This window comes from Neomonachus schauinslandi, chromosome 11 (genome assembly GCF_002201575.2).
Source record: "Neomonachus schauinslandi chromosome 11, ASM220157v2, whole genome shotgun sequence".
Taxonomy (NCBI): Eukaryota; Metazoa; Chordata; class Mammalia; order Carnivora; family Phocidae; genus Neomonachus; species Neomonachus schauinslandi.
Window position 1 is genome coordinate 28,117,647 of NC_058413.1, and position 25,302 is coordinate 28,142,948.

Below are 25,302 nucleotides of genomic sequence, written 5' to 3' on the forward strand. Positions count from 1 at the left end.
AAATCAGAAAGCTTTATAATCCTTTCCCAGGTGAAATTAAAGAGCCACAATTGCAAGGCTTTCCATAGCAAGGAAAAATTACAAACCTGGAGTTTAATTATGGACTTGGAAGAACTGTGGGGCTTTTATAAACTGAGCGTACATGCAGTGCTCATAAAAGACACCAAATGAAACCCGGACCCTGAATTTCACGTTTCACTACACAACAGGTAACACAGCGGCAGAGGTTGGCCCGGCCTCTCGTTCTGACCCTCAAATATAACTCACTCCTGCCCACCTGGAACTAAAATTAGGAGGTTGTACACATCTATTCGAAACTTGACAGCACAGCACAATATGATTGAAAGTCAGAGAATGGCTTTGAACTCCCCCTCTATCAATTACTAGTCATGTGACCTTAGTCAAATTACTTAACCCCTCGGAATCTCAGATTCTTTCTCTGGAAAGCAGATATTAATATCTCCCTTAAGAAGCTGTTAAACAATGATTGAAAGACAATTACCACAGATACAGTGCTCAATAAATGGCAGCTATTTTAACTGCTTTCTCATAATGTTTGTGTTGACCTGTTCATAGCAAACCGTAAGAAAATGACTAAACACCAATCCGTTATGAGAGGGGAAAGCCTCAAGTACCACAGTGTACGGAGGCAGCAACTCTCGACCTTGTCTGGATCTGTGACAGTGTTAAGAAGTTTGATGTACTTTGCTATTGTTAGTCCCATTAAAATCTACGTGTTATTACCAAAGCCACAGTCCATCCGAAGTATCAAACAAAACCAAAAGATAGGAACCACAGAGAAAAAATTCAAAATTATTAATTTGTAGATTAGATTCAGAGATTAGAAATGATGGTAGGTTTGAGTGTCAGGGGAAGCTTTCTTTGGGAGTTGGGGGTGGATAGGAGGACTTGAGTTCAAACTTGAACAAAAAATAAACTGACAAATCAGAATGGGAGGGTAATCTGAGTCATGACAAACAGCACAGGCATATATGTTTGGGAGCCCCTAGATGAACCAGGGCAGAAGATTCACATCGGGTTTGTGACTGGAGGTAAGTCTGGAAAAAGTAACTAGAAACAAACTTCAAAGTTTCTGTCCCATTTAAATTCTACATGAATGGGTAAATGTGTTGGGGAGAGGGTGGTTATAAAAGTTCTTAAACAGAGGAGTGAGAATAAAGCTAGACCAATGAAAATGTAAACGACTGTAGGAGAAGGCCAATTAGCAGCTATGGGTACGTGTAATACTCTGGGTCCAGCCTACCAGCCTACCATGATAGCTGTGAGAATAAAAAGATCACACAGAAAAAAAAAAAAGAAATGTCAACACTCATTTCTAATTCATTGGTTGTACATTGAGCAAAGTAGAAGTAATCAGAATGTAATATGAAATGAAGGTTTCAAGTCTGAGGGAAAAAACAAGCAATGAGAAATGTAACCCCGTTTTGGGTTAAGACTCAATGATTTCAATTGGTCAGGTACCCAAGTAGAAATTGGGAGAGACGTTAAAGTGGGAGACACAAACTTCCTTAAATCTTCCATTTTCACTAGTATTAAATCAGAGCTCCCAACTGTGTCCAAGTATGCCAGAATTATAACTGTAATCTTGCCCATAGGTTTCTATAACATTCTTTGAAACTAGCCAAATTTGTATTCAAAACCACTGAGAAAAGAATTACATTCTCACTGCAAAACAGATATTTGCATTCAAGTAAAAGTAAAAGATAACATGAGTAGGCACCTCCTTGTGACAAATAAGATGGAGCGGGAGGACCCTCACAGAAAGTTTTCTCTATACTTTCTTCTCCCTCTGAAGAAAATGCCAGTCCCTAACTGTCTAGATAGATTTTCTGCATCATTTCACATACGTACTTTTCCCAGAAACAGTCACCAAAAAAAACATGCCCCCTGATGCTTATCTTCAAGTTTTACCTGAAGCACATTTTTACAGCCAATTTTCAAATTCCTAAAATCAAATGGAAATACTGATATGATCATAGATGGAAACTCTAATCTGACTAATACAAGTATTTTGTAAGGGTCAGTTTTAGCACATAATCTACACAAGTATCTACTGGCCTTACGTCATTCTTCTTAAGTTAACTCAGATTCACATTATCTACATTTAAAAGTATTATTTCCCTTCTTACAGAGTTAATCAGTCTTTAGCATTAACTCGCTTTTCAGGAAGGATTCTTATTTGGGCTTAAGAAATTACATGTTGACACATTAACGTTGGTGGGGTTTTTAAAAATATGTTCGTATTTGGCCCACAATTTATTTGCTTATCTCCCATTCTCAAATACTTATCCTAATAAAAGGGACAAGGTAAACTGTATAACACAACACCAGAAATGACCTTTTGTATCTAGCTAAGGGAGAGTAGCTGATTAGCTTTGAGTAAAGACACACTGACTTTACAATGTCTGGCCCAATCTCCTGAGCCAGGCTATTTTGGGTATCCAAGTACTTGTCTGACTGTGTAAGGTGAAGACTCCACATTACTAACATAATTCACTAATAGAAAACCAAGATACATCTTAATATAAAATAATATACCACCAAAGATTCCAAACACAATCCACTTATTTTTTTAAAAAATTATTTAATCTGACTGACTTCATTTGAAGGTTTGTTTCACTTCAGGTCAGAGCCACTGAGACATTGGAGATCTGTGTGACTGTCGTATTACAAAGCAACTGAATCATGATCCCTATTATTTTCCCATGATATACTTCTGATGTGTTTTTAATGTGCTTAATATATGAGAAAACTCCCCATATGTTTCTAAGGGCACCAAAATCTAGTCAACAGATACCATTCATTTAAACATTTTATAAATCCAGAAAAGATTTTCCAAAGTGCTCATCTGGTTGTCTGAAATGCAAAGCCTTATCTACAATAACTACATGCCTTTCAAGGGAACATGGGAAACAAGCCTTTGAAACATCCTTAGTTTCTAACATCCTTAGAAACAAGAAGGTAAATATGCCAACTGGAACTAATTGATTAAATTCACTAGTTAACACTGCTTTCAAAATGCATAATATCTGGGAACTGAATATTACTCATCCTTTTTTAGATTTGCTTTTCTTCAGTCTGGCCGACATTGCCCTCAAAATACCAACTAAGAAGAGATACGTGGAAATGGGGAAGAAAAAATATATGTACTTTACTGGGGTTATCTACCCTAGACTTTTTTTTTTATTAGAACTCATTTGATATCTTTTGTGAAGCAAAAAAATATGGATGTCAAGGGCCCCTTTAAATGATCTTTTAGGGAAATAAATGGTTGTGGGCAATATTGATGAGGGTTTCCTTACAACAGAGCACCAACTTTGAGCTGTGAAATATGAGAAAGCATTCAACATATAAATAAAACATCTCTTGTCTCCTTCCTAAGTATGACAGAGCTCAAATTTATTTTATACTCCAAGTTAATGGAAGGCAGGAAACAAACATATTTAAAGCACACCCTATGAAAAAAAAGTTCTACAGTGAACTATCACCACATGCAAAAAGAGTTCTGTATAACAAAGCTATTTCCATGTCCCCAGGGGGTGACCCAGAAAAAAGGAGTGCTTTGACCTGGTTATAACAAATTCTCTCTCTCTTGGTAACCTATCCTGGTCTTTAACAAATTATCATTCTCAAAGGTTTTCCTTCTATCAAATCCAAATCCTCACTGTTAGAAGTTCAAGTTCATTTCCTTCTTTTGAGGAGCCAATTACTGAAGATGGGTCAAGAAGGAAAAATTAATGTCAGCATTCAAAAGAAATGACCATATGAAACTAGGTTTATTACGAGATTTTTTAAAAATAGCTCTAGTACAAAAGGCTTAAAAAACAGCAAATTATTTGGATAAGAGACTTCTTATCTAAACAGCAATCCAATCTCAATTTAAAACTGAAGTAAAGTATTCTCACCATTTGGAGCTGCTGGTAATGAAGGAAATACTTCGTACTTAGGTCTGACATATTAAAAGGTCATGAAAAGCTATATTTCCACTGTCCTTCTAGAATCTGCCCGAAAAACTTGCAAAGCAAACTGAACATTATGTAATTCCAAGCAGATCTGCCTATTTATCCATATCATGAATCAGGCCCAACTCTCACTGTATTCAGTTTGTCTAAATGTTGTTGTGGCCCCCATCAATGATCTACAAGAGTCCCCGTGACCCTGTAGGCTGCAGTTACCTCCATTAAAACCTTCAAACCAACGACTCAAAGCTCAAAAGAAATCCACTTTTACAAGTACTTCCCAAAGGCAATGAGAAAGGCTTGAAGCTGTTGATTATTTGTTCTTACAACATTTTTTAAACTTTCCTTCCTGCAATTCTATTGCTCACTTTTACCCATGTTTCCTATTTCTCTCCATTTCTCGTCCACCAACACCCTATTCCCTAGCAAGAGAGATTAGTTTTTTATTCCTGATCTCTCCCTGCTTCTTTTCTCTTTCGGTAGTGGGCTTCTAGTCAGTTTTACTGACAAGTTTAAAGGTACACAGGCTGTGGAGTGGCAAAAATGCAGAGCGACAGGGAAAGTATGTTCCTTACCCCCCTTGACGTAGTTTTGTGAATTATTCTTCTCTTAAGCAAACTGGTACCCACAAAGTAACGACTGGTAAAGATGGGCAAAAACACTTGGTAACTTCTCACACACGACACATTCATATATATTAGCTTCAGCACTTTCACAGAAATCCTATCATGTGAACCGAGGTTAAAAAGATAGATCTATGAATAGAATTCATCCACAAATGGAACCGCTTGTACCTTCTTTTGCCAGAAGTAAAACATATTTATAAAAGAAATACAACATTTGCAAGATACTTATATATGCACCAAATAGATAAGACCCAATATTCAAGCCATATTTGAAAATTAATCCAAATTCATTGCAAAGATACACTCATCAGTTTCTTAATATTTTTTAAAAAGCTCATCAGTCTTAAAAAAGTAGAAGGGCTTTAGAGCTGATTAGTATGATGAAAGTCACTATTAAATTCTCCAGTATATAAACAAATAGCTCATGAAGTCTTTATACCCAAAGATATCACACACTGCCTGTAAGTAATACCTAATTTTATCAGTACAATTCCCTCTGAAAATAAACATGGGTATTCCATACATATCATTGGCTTTATCCTATAATGCTGTGTTTTAGAAGTAAGCCTCGTTTCTCAAATCAAATTTTCATAACCTTAGTAGTAGAAGCCTTAAAATCATTTTGTTAGGTTTGACAATGTGCCAGTGTAGGGCATGGGAGGGGACTCAATCATCAGCTACAGAGACAGTGAGCTTTTATCAACACATTCGAGTCAATGCTGAGCCTGGTGCGCTACTGCAGAGCAATTGAGTGTTTTCCCCACAGGCTGTAACTGATTATTGACTCCCCCCCATTAGCATGCAGGGTGCATACTGAAGGTTCAGATAGAAGACTGAGGGACTCCTATCCCAAGGCCAGTGCTGAAAGACAGCCTATCACTTTGTGTAACTGCGGTCTATGTGTGACAAACCTGACCTACATTTTTCCCTTTCTTTCTCACAAGAGCTTGTCACTGTTTTAAGAAGCTATTTTCTAAAACACATAAAAGAAATGACTTTTAAAACTGCTTAGGAAAGGTGCATTCCTAAAATACCATTTATAGCAATCTTATAAAGAATAGTTTATTCAGGAGACAATCATGAAACCTAGCCTAAAACAAGCCTGAAAGACAGCAGAGTGCTTTATGATGTATCATCATACCCTCCTTTTGATGGTCATTTATATAGTACTCATTGTTAAAAATGCTACAATTAAAATTTGAATCCGTACATAATTAAATTTAACAATAAGAAGTTATTAAACATATTAATTAGAAATGTGTAATTAAACATTTTTCATTAGTTAGAAAAAGTAGCTTTCATGGCTTCCTAAGAAGCCACATCCTAGTAGTTTTGTTAACTTCTCAATGGATACACAATAATCACTGCTAAGAGAAAGACCTAGTTAAAACAGTGATGGAGGGGGAGAGTAAAGAAGGCTATAACAACTTGGTACGAAGGCTGCAAAATGCTCCCCAGGAAAGGTTGCAGACTGTGCTTCAAAGAGTTGCCAGTGTACTGTGGTTCCTCACCCCAAGTACCCACCATGCCGCTGCAGGTCATACTCTTTTTTTGTCTCTTCATTCCCTAGAATTTTCCATGCCTGATCAATTTCGATGAACTTCTGTATACATTCCTCCACTGTTCCTGCTGGCACATCTGCACTTTGTTTATCTGGATGATACTGCCAATTAAAAATAAAGGGGGTGGTGAATAGAGGGGGTTGATGGGGTAGGTTAAAAACAAAAACAAAACAAAAAAACCCAAAACTTGTAAATCTAAGTTTTAGTTAAGAAAGAAGGTGATGAGAAGATGAAAACTAAGATGCCAAGGCAATGAGACAACTGTGTTGGGCACAGGAGACAAGTGCCAGGTTAATTAGACCACTGGAGTATCCATAAATCCATCAGTGACATGATCTGTCACAACATGCAAAGACAGCATTTTCTGGATAATTTGCTGATGGAATCACTGGTCTCATGGACAATTTACCTAGAGAGGATAACTAACACAAACAGAAATAGGTACGTGCAGACGAGCAGGACATGACAAAGAAAGGGCACAAACTATGCAGAGTATGAAGCTTTCCTTATATAAGGTGCTTAGCTGTAAAAACCATCACAAATGAACTATACTAGCTTTTTCTTATGAAAGCAGATTATACAATCATACTTGAAAATAAATACCTTTCATCTTCCAGCTCAGCCCTGAAGATTTTAAAGTTACAAATCCCCAAACATAAATTTTTGTTGAAAAATAGTTATTCTAGGGCAGATTGGTAAGAAACACTGTTTTTGTTTTAAAGATTTATTTCAGAGAGAGAGAGCATGTGTGTGCATGCACACGCACACACATACACACACACACACACGAGAAGGGGGAGAGCCAGAGGCAGAGGGAGAGGGAGAGAGAACCTCAAGCAGACTCCTGGCCCAGCACAGAACCCCACATGGGGCTCGATCTCAAGACACTGAGATCATGACCTGAGCCAAAACCAAGAGTGAGACGCTCAACCAAATGAGCCACCCAGGCGCCCTGGTAAGCAACAACTTTAAAGAACTCAACAAAACATTTGGATGTAAGTTAATTCATTAGTAAATCTTTCTCACTTGTGTTTTCCAAATCTAAGAAATTTTTAAAAATGTTTTCAATATGCAGTAGTTTGTTTAAAGTATTTGGTCAAGGGGCGCCTGGGTGGCTCAGTAGTTAAGCGTCTGCCTTTGGCTCAGGTCATGGTCCCAGGGTTCTGGGATGGAGCCCCACATCGGGCTCCCTGCTCGGCAGGAGGCCTGCTTCTCCCTCTCCCACTCCCTCTGCTTATGTTCCCTCTCTCGCTAGGTCTCTGTCAAATAAATAAATAAAATCTTTAAAAGTAAATAAATAAAGTATTTGGTCAAAACGAGAACATTTTATACCAATTTGATTCTCAAATGCTAATGTAAATGTGGCTTACTAGATATCTCACTTATATTATCTCCTTTTTCCCCTATATTCTCCGTGGTTCTTCCTTCTCTTTTTATTTCTTGGTTCTGAAAGAATCAATGTCATTTGCATTTCAGCAGTCTTTCAACAAATAAGCGAGAAAAGGTTATCTAAATGTAGAGACATTTCACTTAAATAATGTAGGGATCATAGTAGCAGATACTCAAATGTGTCATTTTTTCACTCTCAAGTAAACAAGGAACCACTTGATAGTATTCAACTAGAATTTGCCACCAGTAATTACTCTGAATGCTTTATCAAATATGTTACAGAACATACCTAGTTTTAAAAGTTACCTTAGGAATTTCTTTTGAACTAGTAGACTAGTTTTCCTCCTTTAGTGCTTGTCCTTTTTCTTCAAAGTTTTTATAATAAAACAGGCAAAAAAAACACCCCACCATTTTTACATTTCATGACATTAATATGGTTCGCTCACATACTCATCAATTAATAATGGCATAACCACTTAAATTCTTTCACTGACTATTTTACAGACATTAAAAGAACACAAAAAATTGAAAAGTGCAACGTCATGTATTATCCAAGTTGCTAAGGCCAAAGTCACTCAGTGAATTGTGGCAAGTAACACAAAGTAAAGTGACTTCAATCCTCAATCCAGAATTCAGAAAATATGTAAATTTTTTTTTTTTTTTAAGATTTTATTTATTTATTTGACAGAGAGAGAAATAGCGAGAGCAGGAACACAAGCAGGGAGAGTGGGAGAGGGAGAAGCAGGCTTCCCGCAGAGCAGGGAGCCCGATGTGGGACTCGATCCCAGGACCCTGGGATCATGACCTGAGCCGAAGGCAGACGCTTAACGACTGAGCCACCCAGGCGCCCAAATATGTAAATTTTTAATCATAATGTAGACTACTGGTTTTGACAGTGAATTTGTTTTCATGCTGAACTTCTTCACACTGCTGATGATTCTTGCTAGCAGAGCAAAAGCTATTGTGTTATCTGGTTGCACAGAAGAACATCATGCATGCTGAGAGAAAGATTATAGGGCAAACAAAGAGAATTAGGCTTCCATTTTCCCTCTAGCGAACTATTTCTCTTCCTATGCCAAATTTAACAGTTATCAACATTTAAATATTTAAGCTAATTAATATAATGACTGAAGAAAAGAAAGGGAAACTAAGGCTTTACTATTTCATCTTTTTATGGTCATGATTTATCAAATGATGCTCATAAAAGTCATTCCCATACCGAGGTCTAGGCAGTCCCTACATTTGGGTTAATATTTAAGTAACATCCCCACACCAAAAAAGAGTTTGCTACATTAAAGTTCTCTAGCTGACCTATTCTTCTAACACTATGTGAAGAAGATTTCTGTAACAAGCCTTGCCAAGAAAGCCCTACAAAATCAAGAATTAGTTTGTGGCCACCCAAAACTAAAAGCTATCACTAAATTTTACTGAGTCATAGATCAGTTCTACGACAGTCCAAGCATAATTCCATTTCTTACTAACTTGTTATTTTCCTGACTGCTATTTTAAATAAGCAACTCACTATCTGAGGCTTTTAGGTCTAATCTGTTGTGCTATTATTAGAATGCAATAAATTTTATTCTATGATACAGAGTCCAATTAAGAAATGGCAATTATTAGCAAGAAAATAAATATGTCATTTAGGGTGCTAAAAGCCTCAGTCCAATCTGTTTTGACAGCAAGTTCCAGAACAATGAAGGTCTAAAAGAGAATAACACATTCTGTGGTAGGCTGAAAATGGCACCTAAAGATATCAGGTCCTAATCTCTGGTACCTGTAAAATGTTACCTTATCAGGAAAAAGGATCTTGGAAGATAGAACTTGAAGATCTTTAAATGGAGAGTACTCTGAATTACCAAAGTGGGCCCTAAATTCAATCAAAGTATTCTTATAAGAAAGAGGCAGAGGGAGATTTGACACACAGAAGAGAAGACGGTATGAAGACCATTCAGAGAGACAGAGAGGGATTTGAAATAATGGTATCAAAGATTGGGAGTGATGAGTCCATAAGCCAGGGAATGCTGGCAGCCACCAGCAACTAGAAGAGACAAGGAATGTACTCCTACCCCTAGAGCCTTGACTTTGGTTCAGTGACACTGATTTTGGATTTCTAGACTCCAGAATTGTGGAAGAATACAGTTCTGTTGTTTTAAGCCACCACGTTTGTAGTAATTTATTTTGGCAGCTACAAAAAATCATACACTGTGTAAATATATCTATGGTTTATATGGAAATACAAAGGATCTAGAACAGGCAAAAGAATCTTGAAACAGAACAAAGCTGAAGCTACGGTAATCAAGACTGTAGTACTATATCTAAATATATCAGTAGAACAGAATAAAGAGTCTAGAAGTAACAGACCATATATATAGAGATATAGATATATAGATACAGATATAGATATGTATAGTCAATTGATTTTCAGCAAAGGTGTCAATGGAATTCAATAAATTGAATTGAAACAACTAGATGCCATGTGGAAAAATTAACCTCAATCCCTATCTCATTTCATATACAAGAATTAACACAAGATGAATGAGTCATAGACATAAATGTAAAACACAGAACCATAAAGCTTCTAGAAGGAAATACAAGAGAATATCTTTGCCCCTTGGGGTAGGCAAAGACTGCTTTGACAGAAAACAAAAAGCACAAACAATAATGACACAAAATGGATAAACTGAACATCAAAGTTTTAAAACTTTCTGCTCAGCAAAGACACCATTAAGAAAATAGACAAGCCACAGACTGGTTAAAAACAAAACAAAACAAAACAAAACAAAAACTGACTAAATATATATCTAACAAAGCACTTGCATCTAGAATATACAACAATTGGGGAGCCCAGGTGGCTCAGTCAGTTAAGTGTCTGCCTTCGCTCAGGTCATGATCCCAGGGTCCTGGGATGGAGCCCTTGAATCAGGATTCCTGCTTAGTGGGAAGCCTGCCTCTCCCTCTGCCCCTGCCCCTGCTCGTGCTTTCTCTCTCTCAAAATAAATAAAATCCTTAAAAAAGAAATAGAACATACAACAACAACAAAATCCTACAAATCGATGGGAAAAAGACATACTAATTAAAAATCAGGGGGAAAAACACTTTTCAAAGAAGATAGATGAACAGACTATGCGCACATGAACTTGCACTCAAACTTTTTCATTAGTTAACAGGAAAATGTAGATTAAAATTATGACATATCACTAAACACCTAATAGAATGGCTAAAATAAAAAAGACATAACACTAAATGTTGGTGAAGATATGGAATAACTGGAACTCAAATATGGTTCTGGGAGGAAACTATTTGACAATTACTTATAAAGATACACCTATAACCTATTCTGTGGTCAAATAATTTTGGATATTTACTTTTGGATATTTACTTAAGAGAAATGAAATATAAACATATGCTCACTAAAAGATTTACAAAACAATGTACTCACAGCCTTATTTGCAATAGTCAAACTGGAACCATAAAGTCTATCAACAGGAGAATGGATAAACGGTAGTATGTCCATACATAAGGAATTCTATTCAACAATAAAAAAGAAAAATCTATGATATACTCAGTGACAGACATGAATATCTAAAACGTTACACTGGACAAGAACAAAAGGGTACATACTATTTGATTGCATTGATATGAAATTTAAATTCAGGTAAATCTATAGTGATAGAAATTAAAAGTTGGTTTCCAGGTGAGAATAGGGGGTGGAAATTAACTGCAGAGGGGCACAGGAAATTTTCTGGAGGAACAGAAATGTTCTACAGTTTGTTTGGGATGGTGGTTATATGGTATCAAATCTCACCAAACTGAACACTTAAGAGCTGTGCATTTTTCACTTATGTTGACTGCATCTCAATAGAAAAACCTCTTTAGACATGTCTAAAATTATTGAGATTTAGAAAATCTTTCCAAGCCATAAAGAAAATGAGAAATTTCTTCCAATATTAAGAGAAAAATACAATTAAAACATAGAAAATTAATGCAAAGACTAATACGAATTAGTGAAAGTTTAAATTACAGACATAAAAGTATAGTTTTATTACTTCCAAGTACATATGCCAACCTCCAAAAACTTTGAAACATTTTAAAAAGTTAAGTATTGCTGAGGACTACAGTACATTCAAAATTAAAATATCATAAATATGTCACAATACTAAAAATACTGAGAGTGTCTCTCTGTGATACTTTATTACAACAGTACAGAGGTGTCTGTCTACAAAGCTTTAGCAAACTGCTATTTTACTATTCTCAAATGATTTGATATTCACAACTTTATGATCTGTTTAACCTCCTCACTTTGGGGGAAAATTTATCAATTACACAGACCTATGTTCTTTAAGTCCCCGTGTCACTAATTGAAGATGAGAAAAATGAACACAAACAAAAGATTAGAAACTGTCTTGATCTGAAAATATAAGATCACTCATGCAACTACAAGATATACAGAAAATTCTGTAATATTATATCAGGATTAATATGTGTTATCTATATCCTGACTAATTATCTAATTAATAACTAATGCTTTCATTATGGACCCTTAATTCTGACTACCTGAGATTCTATGGCAAAGGGTTGTCCAATATGGAACATTTTTTGATTTTAGATTTTCTCCATATAATAATTCCAAGTGCTAGTTCCTAAATTACTAATTACAGAGTGACTATCACAATGTGTCAGCCCAGAGAAACTCAAATGTGGTCCTCAGATTTGCATCATCAGCATTATCTGAGAGCTCATTAGAAGATGGCCCCATCCCAAACCTGGGGCAGGGGGTGGAGGGGAGCACGTGGGATCCAGAATCTGTGTTTCAACAAACTCTCCAGGCAATTATCATGCATGCTAAAGTATGAGAAGCACACTGTTAGCCTCTATTGCTTAAAACATAGAATTAGGTGCAAGTCAGAAAATTAGTGCTTTGTAAACATTTCTCCTTGACAGATGCATCCTTCCAAGTAGGTATCCACACACAAAAAAGAAAAAAAATGCTCAAAGAGTGACACCCTCAATTGTTAACCTAGACCACTACAATGAAAATTACATGTATTCTAAGTCATAAATTTTTTGATATTTGATACCTTTTGTTCACTAATCATAAATGCCAGCCCGTTTGTTTCATTGTTTGCACAAATGCCAACATCAATGATGAAGAAGCTAATGAAATCTGAACAATATGCCAGTGGTATTTTAACCCGTTGATTTATTTTTAGAGGAGGATACAATTTATACCAGGCTTCAGCTACTGAACACTGCAATAATGTCCACTGATAGGCTTAACACAGAGACAAGTGTTTTTCTACTAGAAAGGACAAAAGTTAAAGTATGTATAAGTTGTGAGAAGAGCATATTACAATACATTGTAAAAATTCTAGCAACTTCCAAAAGGTTTTAGTGCAAATTCATATATTCATTAACTCCAAATGACCTTTTTTAATGGCTAAGCAACATGTAAAGTTGAAATGAAATGGTATTTCTTTAAAGAAAGTGCATAAGACAGTTTTATGCTAAACTGACCACTATACAATAAGGTATTATTTCAGATCACCTAAGCAGAGGTCCACCAGTTTTAATACCTTTCTTTTCCCTTTTTTTAAAGGTTTTATTTATTTGAGAGAGAGAGAGAGAGAGAGAGCACACACAAGCAGAGGAGAGGGGCCGAGGGAGAGGGAGAAGCAGACTCCCTGCTGAGCAGGGAGCCCGAGGCGGGGCTCAATCCCAGGACCCTGGGATCATGACCTGAACCAAAGGCAGCTGCCTAACCGACTAAGCCACCCAGACACCCCTTTAGTGCCTTTCTTACATTCCTTTTTAAAAGGACATACTGCGGGGCACCTGGGTGGCTCAGCTGTTAAATGTCTGCCTTTGGCAGACATTTCAAAACACCTTCTAAATGCTATCTTATCAGTACTACCGGTTCAACATATCCAAAATCCAATTTATCATCCGGACTCTAAAATTAGTTTCACCTCCTGTTGAATTCCTCGTTCTGTTAAAATCACCACTATGCTCAATAAAAGCTGAATGAATGAATGAATAAGAGAATAATAAATATATTTCCTATTAATCCAGGCTACAATTATTAGGGTAAGCTTCCTTTCCCTCATCCTATGAATCACCAAATTCAGTAAATTCTCCCTATACAATGTCCTTTCCATTCCCAATGTCAAACCTAGTTAAAATGAGAAGGAGCTTTTTCCTGTTCTCTAGCATTCACTTCTAATAGCTCTCCAATCCACGCTCCTGCTTCCAAGTTCATGTGCCTTGCCTTAAAACCCTGACCATGTCATTCCCCTGCTCAAAAATTTTAATAGGTAACCTACCGTACAGTGAATTACAGTCATAGTCCTTACTCTTATAGGTAAAGTCCTCCAATAAAAGAACCCCAACCTACCATTCCAGCTCTATCACAAGTATTACAGATACAGCATTATGTCTAGTCATTCTACACTAGTCCTTCAGATATCATCCCTTAAACATGCATAACTTTGTTTGTCTTATTTATGCTGTTGTCTCCACTGAAACATCCCCCACCAGTTAAAATGCATCTCTTCCATGAAGCCTACATGTGTATCTGTGTGTGTGTGTGTCCTTTTGAACTCCTTCAGTAATCCTAATTTTAAAGGAACTGATAGTTACTTGTGGACTCAACCCTCCCTTAAAACACTTAATACTACCGTATCTTAACTTTATCTGTATCTCTGCAGAGATTAGCACAATGCCCCTTTGCACAAATATCCTCTATAAATACTTGTTTATTTAAGTTGTACATGTAACTTTCCCCAGAAGTACAAAGTCTGAAAATTCCTGATTTTAGTCAGCACTGGATGGAAGGAGGAGCAAATTTTAGGTTTAATCACTTTTGTATCTTTGCTCTCACACTCTTTCCTAGTAAACAAGTATTAACTATATGTCATTCTATTCAGCTGACACATGGACAGATATGATTCGGGGATATGCTTCAGCCCAATGGTCTTCTTCAAATATTCTCCAAACTGAAGAATGAGATACAGACTACACAGATACTTACTAAGAGGAATGAATTCAAGAGTATACTTGAAAAAAGGAATGGATGTGTAACTGTGGGATGTGTGAATATGGAAAAGTTTGAATCTTTAAAAAAAAAAAAAAAAAAAAAAAAGGTCCTTAATGTCCTTTTCTCTATCCCCCACCAGTTTTCCCAAAAGGAAAGTGTTCGTGTTTCCTATACGAATTCTGTACTACCAAAAAGAGAGTATCGTAACACCAGGAGACCTTATCAGTATCTCTGCAAAAAGAGAGCTGGATGGCATTGCATTTTTTTGTATTTTTTGCCAATGATTCTGTGGACAGAATCCCATTCAAGTAACGTCTTGCCAAACCCCAATAGGCCCAATGTCGTATTTCCATGACATCACAGTGGATACACATTCCAAACAGACTATAATGCAGAATACTACTGAGGAACTTCAAACCATGGCACACATATAAACATTGAATAAAAGCTTATTGTGGGTCATTTTGATTTGAAGTCTTCTTGCTTTCATGAGTCCAGTCCTCACTACATTTTGAGGTACTCATCACCTCTAAAGAGAGTAAAAACTCACTTCTTTAGACACTGGCTGTGAAAGAAAATTGAAAAGATCAAGTTAAGGGAATTTTTGTAAGAGGACATTTGTACATCTGACCACAATAATATCTGACAGCAAGAATAAACCTGTCCAAGGTTTTTACTGGTGAAGAACTTCTTCTGATTTACCAAAGTATTAAATATAGGCTCTATTAAAATAGTTCATGAAAACTAGTAGTTTCTTAATCTTTGATAATTCTATGAAAACCAAGGATGCTCTCCCCGGAAGTGTTTATCACATCCCTAATCTTCCCTCCTTCCAAAACAAGACAAAGAAAAAGACAGTTCAGTCACTAAAAGTTAATTCTAAATAACTGCACTTCTTTGCTCTTATTCTCTGAACACTATGATAGTCACATAGTGAGTTGGAGACCCTCCCCAACACTTCCTAAACCTCTCCCAACCACTGCCTTTTCTCTCCTTTTTTTTTTAAACTTTGATTTCTTAAGTAATCTCTATCCCCAACGTGGGGCTCACGACCCCAAGATCAAGAGTCACATACTCTACCAACTGAGCCAGTGAGACGCCCCCATCTGATTCTCTCACAAAACAGCTTCTCAAGCTCTTCTCTCCTCCAATCTCCCCACAAAACTCCTCTAATGTATGTCAACACTCCCCGGCTGAAATGCACTGGGGGAGTCCTGATCAGCTGCCACAGAGGCCAGGGCCATTTCTGAGAACTCCCCTCTCCTTCTGCATCGGAGAGAGAGACAGGAGCCTGCCAGCTCCATTCTGCTGTGGTGGTAGTACCGCCACCACCCGCCAGAAGACAAGAATCAAGCGTGGAGGGAGAGAGGCCAGAGGCCAGGGCACTCCCTACCACTGGGCCCCTGAAGTTTATAGAAGGAAAGGATGCAGGCAACGGGGTCTCTTAACCAACTTGTAACAAACAGGGCTGAGGGAGAGCAGGTTCCCTCCACCACTTTACAACACAACAAACTTCCACAATAGCCCTCCATACAAGGATTTATCTGGGAAGGAAAGGGATGGAGAAGAAAGGAAAGGGTATAGAATCGCCTTGTCTAATATTCTTCAGGTGCAGTAAAGTCTTCCTACCATACTTCTCCTTGATCCTGCTTGCTACAATTGGCAATGGTTATTATCCTTCCAAATATACAATGGGGGAGGGGAGAATGTCCTTGGATCATCAATCAGAAGAGATGGCACAATTATTCATATCAAAACCTAATCTTTCACTACCTTGGAAAACCAGAAATTCCTAAGTTGATATATTTTTTTAAAAGGACAAGGAAGGGCAGCCCCTTTTCCTAAACAGATCTTCCCCAGTTCATTGCTATCTCTACCTCCCCAAAAGTACGTCCTTCTACAGCTGTTTTCTTTTTTAAAGTTTATTCATCTTTTAATAATCTCTACACCCCACGTGGGGCTTAACTCACAACCCTGAAATCAAGAGTCGCATGCGCTTCCAACTGAGCCAGCCAGGTGCCCCTCTACACCTATTTTTTAAACACTGAATTACCAATGTTTGTTGATAGCTTGTAATTAGCAGAACTCAAAAATAAAACTCTGTTTTATATTTGAAGAAACTGAAAGACAAAATATCAAGTAATGTTATTTGAGTGAATAGTAAGTTAAAGCAGTGTTTCTAGGGTTAGATAACAAGAATTTGTGTGACTAGAATCACAACTGATCCTACAGAGTAGGGCCCATATTATTATAGTCTTATTTTTAAGTGAAATTATTAAGACAGAGAGTTAATACTGCCATTCTTCTTTTCAAAAATTGTTAGTTTTTCTGATATAAAATTGTACTTTTTATTTTCTCCGAGTTCATCAAACCTTACAGGTCTGACGCTGACCTTTATTTACTTATTTAACAAGTAACAGCTTTACTGAAATACATTCACATACCATAGGATTCACCTTTTTAAAGTATGCAATTCAGTGGTTTTGAATATTCACAGAGTTGTACAACCATCACCACTATCTAATTTTAGAACATTTTCATCACTCTACAAAGAAACCCTGCATCCGTTCAGAGTCCTTCTCTACTCCCCTTTCCCTCCAAGTCTCTGGCAACTACTAATCTACTTTCTGTTTCTGTGCATCTGCCCATTTTGGACAAGGATGATATATATGTACACATATGCACACACACACATATATACATACAGTAATTAATTAAAAAGCACACTTGTTGGGTATTTTTTTTTTTTTTTTTTTAGATAGGAGGAGGGGCAGAGGAAAGGGAGAGAATCTTAAACAGGTTCCACACCTAGCATGGAGCCCGAAACAGGGCTGAATCTCATGACCCTGAGATCATGACCTGAGCTGAAACCAAGAGTGGGACACTTAACTGAGCCACCTAGGTGCTCCACACTTGTGGTTTTAAGTATCTATAAAAATTACCTTCCTTAGTTCCTCTGTGAATGTTGGTGAATAACTAATATACGGACAAAAACAGTATGCTCTCCTAGATCTCTAAATTTGGCTCCATAACATAAAAACCGATCTTAATAAGGAATTCTTGTGAATAGTCCTATGAATTTATTTATAATAGAATCCTATTGTAACACAGTCCATGGTCCCCAGAGAGAGCCTGAGAGTAAGGCTTCAGTGTGACTACCTGGCAGTCACGCTGACAGAACAGTATAAAGAAGTAGAATCTCTTTGGTCTACCAGAATTGCTAATGATTGCTTCTATTCTCTGAAAGAGTCATTTCAACCACCATATTTTTAAAGAGACCTTTTAGTCTTCTGAACATAGTTATCTTTAAAACTTCTTTGACATGTCACTATAATATTCTAAATGTCAATACAATATAATCACAGGCAGCTCTAAGAGCTAAAAGAGATGAAAAGGAAAAAGGAGGAGGAGATGAGTAGGAAGATAGGAGAAGGCAGAGGAAGGGGAGACTGTAGAAGAAGGGGAAGGAAAACAGAAGAGGAGCAAGAAGAAGAAGAAATGGAAGGCTAAGGAAAAAGCGAGGCAACAGACTGAAAAACACTGAAGGAAAACAAAGCCATGCAATACTTACAGTAGGTGTTGACGTTTTCAAATAAAGAATTAAGAGGTAGACTGTAGGAACGGGATTCACAGAAATGAAGAAATGAAATAGGTAAAATATGAGGCTGAGTAACACAACCATGGTAATCCATGCAAAACCCTTTCAAAGCTAAGACTGATCTCTCCACTATATTTTGAACTAGGAGATTTACTAACTCTAAAATATAATCTTGCACCAACTCCTTTTGCTAGTCACATGCCTGTTTTTCTTTGTTGACTATATCCAAGTGTGATACAACCTGTTTCTCTGCACATAAGACACAAAAAATTTAAATTTTGTGCAATGGGTTACATTATATTCGATTTAAATAAAAAGCTAGACACCGCTACTCCCAAAATCCTATCAGACAAGTTTTCGATGACATGATAGTCAACATGAGCTAGCTACACAGAGAATTCCAAGATAAATGCTCTGCTTCCAGTATCCCCCAGTGGCTAACTTCACGTGCCCTCTGGGTTCAGGGAAGACATGGTTTTTGTATAATTAAGAACTTAAGAAACTGAGGCCAAACTAAATAAGAGTGGTGACATATAGCTACAGATCCTACAGAGCTCCTCTCCTGTAGAAACTCTGGGCTCTGCTCTGTGGCCATCAAGGTCATCAGGTACTAATTAGGTAGTGTGTTCTGTCAACACTTTCATGCTCTTCTTTTATTAATTGATCATTCTGCCACATTAATGATACTAGTACATTGGCTTTGAATTCCCTCAGGTACTCTACCCTTGAGCTAGAAAAGAAAATAAGAAGACATGAGAAAGAGAATGTCACAGATTTTTATTTTACATAGCTTATATTTGAATCAACACTGAAATGGTTTCCTCTACAAGTTATCTATTTCTTTTATTTGTAGAAATGCTCCCATGGACCTAAAATATACAGATTTTCCTTAAGTAAAATATAAATTCTATTGATTTAACTTTATAAGCTATTAGAAAACTACAATGGGAATGAAATGTATATTAAAAGCATTGACATTTCCTATATAAGTGTTCTAAATTTAATGATGTGATGAAATGCAAAACCCTGGAAAGGTGGTGGCAATTCTCAATTCTAACTACCTAGTGATGAGGGAAATTCACCTAAAATGAAACACAATAAACAACAGAACTGACTTTAGTATTGACAGAAACTCATGAGTTAAAAAAAAAAAAGGCATTTAAATAACTGTAGTTAAATTCAATGAACTTAATATACTCTTTCTGAAATAGAGGCCTAACTAAGCTTCTGAGGATGCTGAGAAAACACATATCCTCTGAGATAATTTTTGGTTTTCCTTATTGCAAATCACTGTTATTATGAAAGAGCCTTTAAACAGTTGGTGAGGAAGTGTTGTTAAGATGGTGCAGTAGTAATTCCATAATGAATCTGAATACAGTTTAGGTAGGCGAGAGAGATACACAATGACTGCCACGGCTGGATTTGTTGTTCATTTTTGTAGGACCCCCTACTAGCTGAAAACAAGATCACGTTACAAAAAGTTAGGTGTAAAAGTACTACCACTGTGTCCTTTACACTTTGACACTACATTAAGATTACAAATGCTAAAAAAAAAAAAAATTACAAAGGTAAAGTTAAGTACAACACACTACTGCCACCTAATGCTTAGTAAAATATTGCCTAAAGAAGCAGTCAACAACTCAGCCATTGTTTCATGCAACAGTTAACAGCTGAAACATGGTATTTAAAATATGTTTTAACATTTTTAAGATTTTGATTCAGATAGAGAAAATATAATCCACGTGCAAGACTGGTAGCCCAAGAATCTGTTTATCCATTCCAAAAATATTTACTAACCACCTTACAAGTCAGATATTGTGCTAGCCAATGAAGATCCAATGATAAGTAAAATAGAATCTCTGGCCTTGAGAGACTCAAAGTCCAGTGAGGTAAAGCAGATATGTAAACAATTCATTATAATACAAAGGAAAGGATGAAGTGTTAAAAAAAAAGATGAGAGAATGGAAGGATGTTAAACTTAGAATAAATTAGGGAAGGTTTCTTAATAAAAGTGACATTTAGCTGGGTTTTGCAGGATGAATAGGAGTTGGCCTGGAGGGAAGAACTGTGGAAGGGAGGGAAGGGAAAGGCATTCCAGGGGAGAGAAACAGCAAACAGAAGACAGGAAAGTACTAAGATGGACATTAGAGCTATGAGTAGAATACTAAGTTATACTAGAAAGGAGTAAAAGAATGTTTGGGTAAGAAAAGCAATGAGAGATAAAGCTGAGAAGTGAAACTGGGTTCAGATCATAAAGGAAGTTTTTAGTACACTAACATGGACTTTTCCCTACTTAAAACTCCCCATTACTTGCATGATAGAGACATAATAATATTTTTGTTTCAAAGACAAAAACAACTGACCCTGATGGTAGGATGGAATGGGTAGGGAGGATAGGCAAGAGGACTGACAATACGAAAACTACTGCACTACTGCAGCACTTGCTCCAGAGGAATGATGCTAAAGATGCTGAGAATAGAAGGCAGGAGTCAAGGGGAAAGGTGGGAAGCTGGGGAATTTGGAAGTCACCTGTGAAGCAGATAAAGCTACAGGGATGTACAAAGAGCAGTCCTTCTCAACTTTTTTGAGTGAGGAACTCTTCCAAGAATGAGATAAAAAGCTAGGGTAAGGGAAATACACAATTGCATATAACTGAGGAATAAATAGATCCCCAAAAGCACCAGACCTCAGATTAAGAGTCCCTAGTTTAGGGGGCACCTGGCTGGCTCAGTCTTAACAGCATGTGATCCTTGATCTCAGGGTTGTGAGTTCGAGCCTCATGCTGGGTGTAAAGATTACTTAACTAACTAAACTTGAAAAAAAAAAAAAAGAGTCCCTAATTTGGTAATAAGTGAAGAAAGCCAAAGATAAAACTCTGAAAGACAGTAACATTTACATCAGATTAAGGAAAAGATGCTGGAAAAGAAAATACAGCAGGGAGCAATAAGATTATCAAGAAAGAGACTTCAGACATCCAGACAAGAAGGAGTTTCAAGGCAGATAGAAGACACGTGAGAGTAGCAAATGTCATGGTAAATCCACCATGTGGGATGTGGCAAATAGGACACTGGCCTTTTTAAAGTAGGTGCCATTTAGAAGAATGCCAGAGGTGAAAGATAGTGGGTTGAGAAGGAAATGGATGGTAGTCAAGTAATGTTTGGCAAAGAAGAAGAGAGGAGTGACAACCAGAGTAACCAGGGCCAAGGGAGAATTTCTTTGAAAGACATTCTATGGGATGAGTGGGAAAATCTAATAGAAAGGGAGACTTCAAAACAGAGAGGAAGAGAAAACTGGAGCAGCACTGATCATAAGACATGAAAAACTGAGTTCTTATTCTAGCTTTGTTTGTGATCTTAGAAAAGTTATTCAACTGTACAAAACTTCCTCACCTGAAAAATGGAAAGAATGCTTGCTAAACGATAAGCTACTCATGAAAGTGAAGACCTCTGTCCATATTACCACTAACTATTTGTAGCACCTGGCACATACAAGAGAATAAATACTTGGTTTCTCATTAAATCATCTGTCCATATATCTCACACCGCTCTGTAAAAATAAATGACAATGTGAGCAAACATAATTTTGAATACAATTTAAAATTTTTTTAAATGGGGGGTGATGGAAGAGGAGGAAGCAAGTCCTGTAATATTAATATATATAAATGCAGTTGATCCTCATTATTCACAGATTCCATATCTGTAAATTTGCCTACCTGGTGAAAATTATTTTATAACCCCCAAATCAACACTTGCAATGCTTTCGCAGTAATTCATGGACATGCCAGAGTGGCAAAAAACTTGAGTCTCTTGAGATGTATGTTCCCAGCTGAAGTCAAACAAGGACTCCATTTTTCAGTTCTCATAATGTATGCAAATAAGTGTCCCTTTTTACAATCTATTTAGTGCCACATTTTTTTGCATTTTTGTGCTTTTTGTTAATTTTACTGTTTAAAATGGTCCCCAAGAATAGCTTCAGTGCTGTCTAGTGTTCCCAAGCACAAGAAGCCTGTGATGTGCATTCCAGAGGAAAATTCATGTTTTAGATAAGCTTCTTCCTTTAGGCAGGTGTTATAGCACTTACGGCCCTGAGTTCAAAGTCAATGAATCAACTATATATATTAAAATGTCTTTAAACAGAAACACACACAAAACAAGATTATGTACTGATCACTTGATGAAAAATGTAACCAGAGGCTCGTAGGAACCTAACCCTATATTTCCCCTAGAAGCAATGGTTCAGTGTTTGCTGATTGTGTTTGTGGCAACTTTATAGAATGTAACTATATAGAATATAACTATATCAAATAAAAACTGACTGTACAATAATATAAAAATATACATTACAATTAATTTATGCCCCACCCCACCCTCTTTAGAGAGCTCTGTCCTGTCTCTCCTGCCACACCCCAGGAAGATGGCATTCACGGCAGTTAGGGATTTCTAGATAGTCACCAGAGTTTGAAGGAGTTCCAGATGCAGACCAGTCACTAGAAGAGCAGTTTCGAAATCTGCTTAATGTATCTGAGAAGATCATGGCTCAAACAAAACAGGATTAAATAACCAAGTTTTTTGGCCTTTTTCATTATGCACCAATAAACTGTTCCAGTTGAGTACTTCACCACTTGAAGCTCATTTTAACACTGACTTTTTTAAAAGCCCAATACTAAAACTATAGAATAATTTGTTCCATTATTTTAAAGTATACAAGAGTCACTGTGATTATTATGAAGCAGTCATGTCAAAACTGAAAGACATGTTAAAATGGGTGACTGAGGCCTTTTAAAAGGCCTTTTTTAAGTGCTACAATTTTATTTTATTTTAAAGATTTTATTTATTTATTTGACAGAGACAGACACAGCGAGAGACGGAACACAAGCAGGGGGAGTGGGAGAGGGAGAAGCAGGCTTCACGCTGAGCAGGGAGCACGATGCGGGACTTGATCCCAGGACCCTGGGATCATGACCTGAGCTGAAGGCAGACGCTTAAGTCCTACAATTTTAATGACTATTAATTTTTCCTTCCCAAGAAAAATATTCTTTACTTAGTAAACTGAAAACTATAAACTTATATTCCCCATTTTGTTTTTCAGATAACTGTTCTTTAACTATCTAACTCATTTATTCTTCCTGGTCTCAATATTCTCTTCTGCATCACTGTTTAGAGTTCTCAAAAATGCAGGTCTTCAAACTACTAAAAATCTAAAGCAAAAAAGGTTCTACATTCTTGGCTGAACTATTAAAAATGAAATGTAACAGCTGGATAGCCTTGGAGGACAGGTGTAGACAAAACATTGGCTCAAAGATCGCCACACATTAAATCACTTCACATGCTATGGCTCTATTCTGCCATCAGTTCACATGGGTCAAGGACTATCTAACAACATCACTGAACCTGTAAAGAGTAACAGAAAAGAGAGGACAGTACTGCAACCCAAACAGAGAGGCCCAAATAACAGGAGCCAACCGCCTTCTTAACCTTTTATTCTATTTCAGCAAAATCCAGTGCATTTCAACCAATGCTTGCAGTGAGAGTCTATTATATAAGGTACAAGACGTTGGTACTACCAAGGACAAAAAAATAACTGAGACAGGATACCTGCCTTCAAAGACTTGACTTCTAGCTGAGAGGTAACCCGAGGCATAAGTAATTACAGTAAAAACAGGATGTGATCAGTTGGATACCAGAATTACAATATACCAATGAGACACATAGGGGACACTTTTTTGACCAGCTGTAAGGAAAAGCTCCAGAGAGATCTTGAGTTGTTGAGGGAAAACACATAATCAAGGATAAAGGACGAAAGGTGCTATTGCTTCAAGAGTATTTCGCCTATTCTAGAGGGTGCCTGGGTGGCTCAGCTGGTTAAGCATCTGCCTTTGACTCAGGTCATGACCCCAGGGTCCTGGGATCAAGACTGGCATTGGCATTGGGCTCCCGGCTCAGAGGGAAGCCTGTTCTCCCTCTCCCTCCGCTGCTCCCCCGCTTCTGCTCTCTTGCTGTCAAATAAATAAATAAAATCTTAAAAAAAAAAGAGAGAGAGAATGTCGCCTATTCTAGAAAGTATCCTAGAAATGAACTTTCATTTTGCTAACCCCATGTGGGTTATGATGGTTACACACATCAGACAGGAGCTGACTGGAGGAAGAAAGAGCAGGAATAGATGACATGAAAGCTGAAACTGAATCTAACACCTACCTGTACAAAGGAGACTCATTCTGTTACATTAGGATGAGGGGCTGAGTCTGTTGTGGGTGGGGTATGTTCCCACACTTACTGGCCCTTGTCCTTCTTTCCTTACAAATAGCAACCCGGGGTGGGGGTGGGGGGCCATTCTCCTACACAAACTACAAGCAGAGGGGTGCCTGGCTGGCTCAGTCAGTTAAGCATCCGACTCTTGGTTTTGGCTCAGGTCATGATCTCAGGGTAGTGGGATCAAGCCCCGCATTGGGCTCCATGCTCAGGAGGGAGTCTGCTTGAGGACTTCTTTCCCTCTCCCTCTGCCCCTTCCCCTGCTCATGTTCATTCTCTCTCTCTCCCCTTCTCTAAAATAAATAAATAAATCTTAAAAAAAAAAAAACAAAACAAGCTACAAGCAGAATTTGCTGTGCAACCTTGCTCTCCTATTCCTGCAATCTACAGGTAACAGCACTAATTTCTCTAACTGAACACTTACATAGGAGTTTTCATAGGTGTCGAGGTCCAAAGGCAATGTGAAAATTTAATCAAAAATACTCCTGAAAATCTTTAAATTTTCCATTAAGTATAGTATTTTAAGTTTCATAGATACAACTCTATAGCGCAATTTGTGTGTGTATATATATATATATATATATATATATATATATATATATATATATAAAACACATACAATAATGAATGCCTGATAAAAAGCACACATCCAAAATATAATTTTACCATTTATAACATTTTCTGAGCTGAACACTAATAATTAAATTTGCATATCATTATGCTATATTTTTATATGGCTCTAATTGCATCTTGGCATAATTTCTAGTGATGATGATAAATAAGGCATCACATGCAAGACATTGGCTAAATGTTTTACACTCATTATTTCACTTAATCTTCATTAAAAAAAAAAAGAACAAGAAAAA

The 25,302-nt window shown here is 37.1% G+C and overlaps 1 protein-coding gene across 3 annotated transcripts in view; it reads right to left on the bottom strand.

The window, feature by feature from the left end:
* Window positions 1-25,302, bottom strand: part of DNAJC24 (DnaJ heat shock protein family (Hsp40) member C24) — a 62,954-nt gene that overhangs the window by 13,063 nt on the left and 24,589 nt on the right. For 2 of the 3 annotated variants that reach the window (XM_021685334.1, XM_021685333.2), the window contains exons 3-4: window positions 10,997-11,083; window positions 6,131-6,269 (exon numbers count right to left, since the gene is read on the bottom strand). In XM_021685334.1, the coding sequence (XP_021541009.1) occupies window positions 6,131-6,269; window positions 10,997-11,083 (226 nt within the window). The remainder of the gene's footprint in view (window positions 1-6,130; window positions 6,270-10,996; window positions 11,084-25,302) is intronic. The other variant, XM_021685335.2, reaches the window with a different exon arrangement.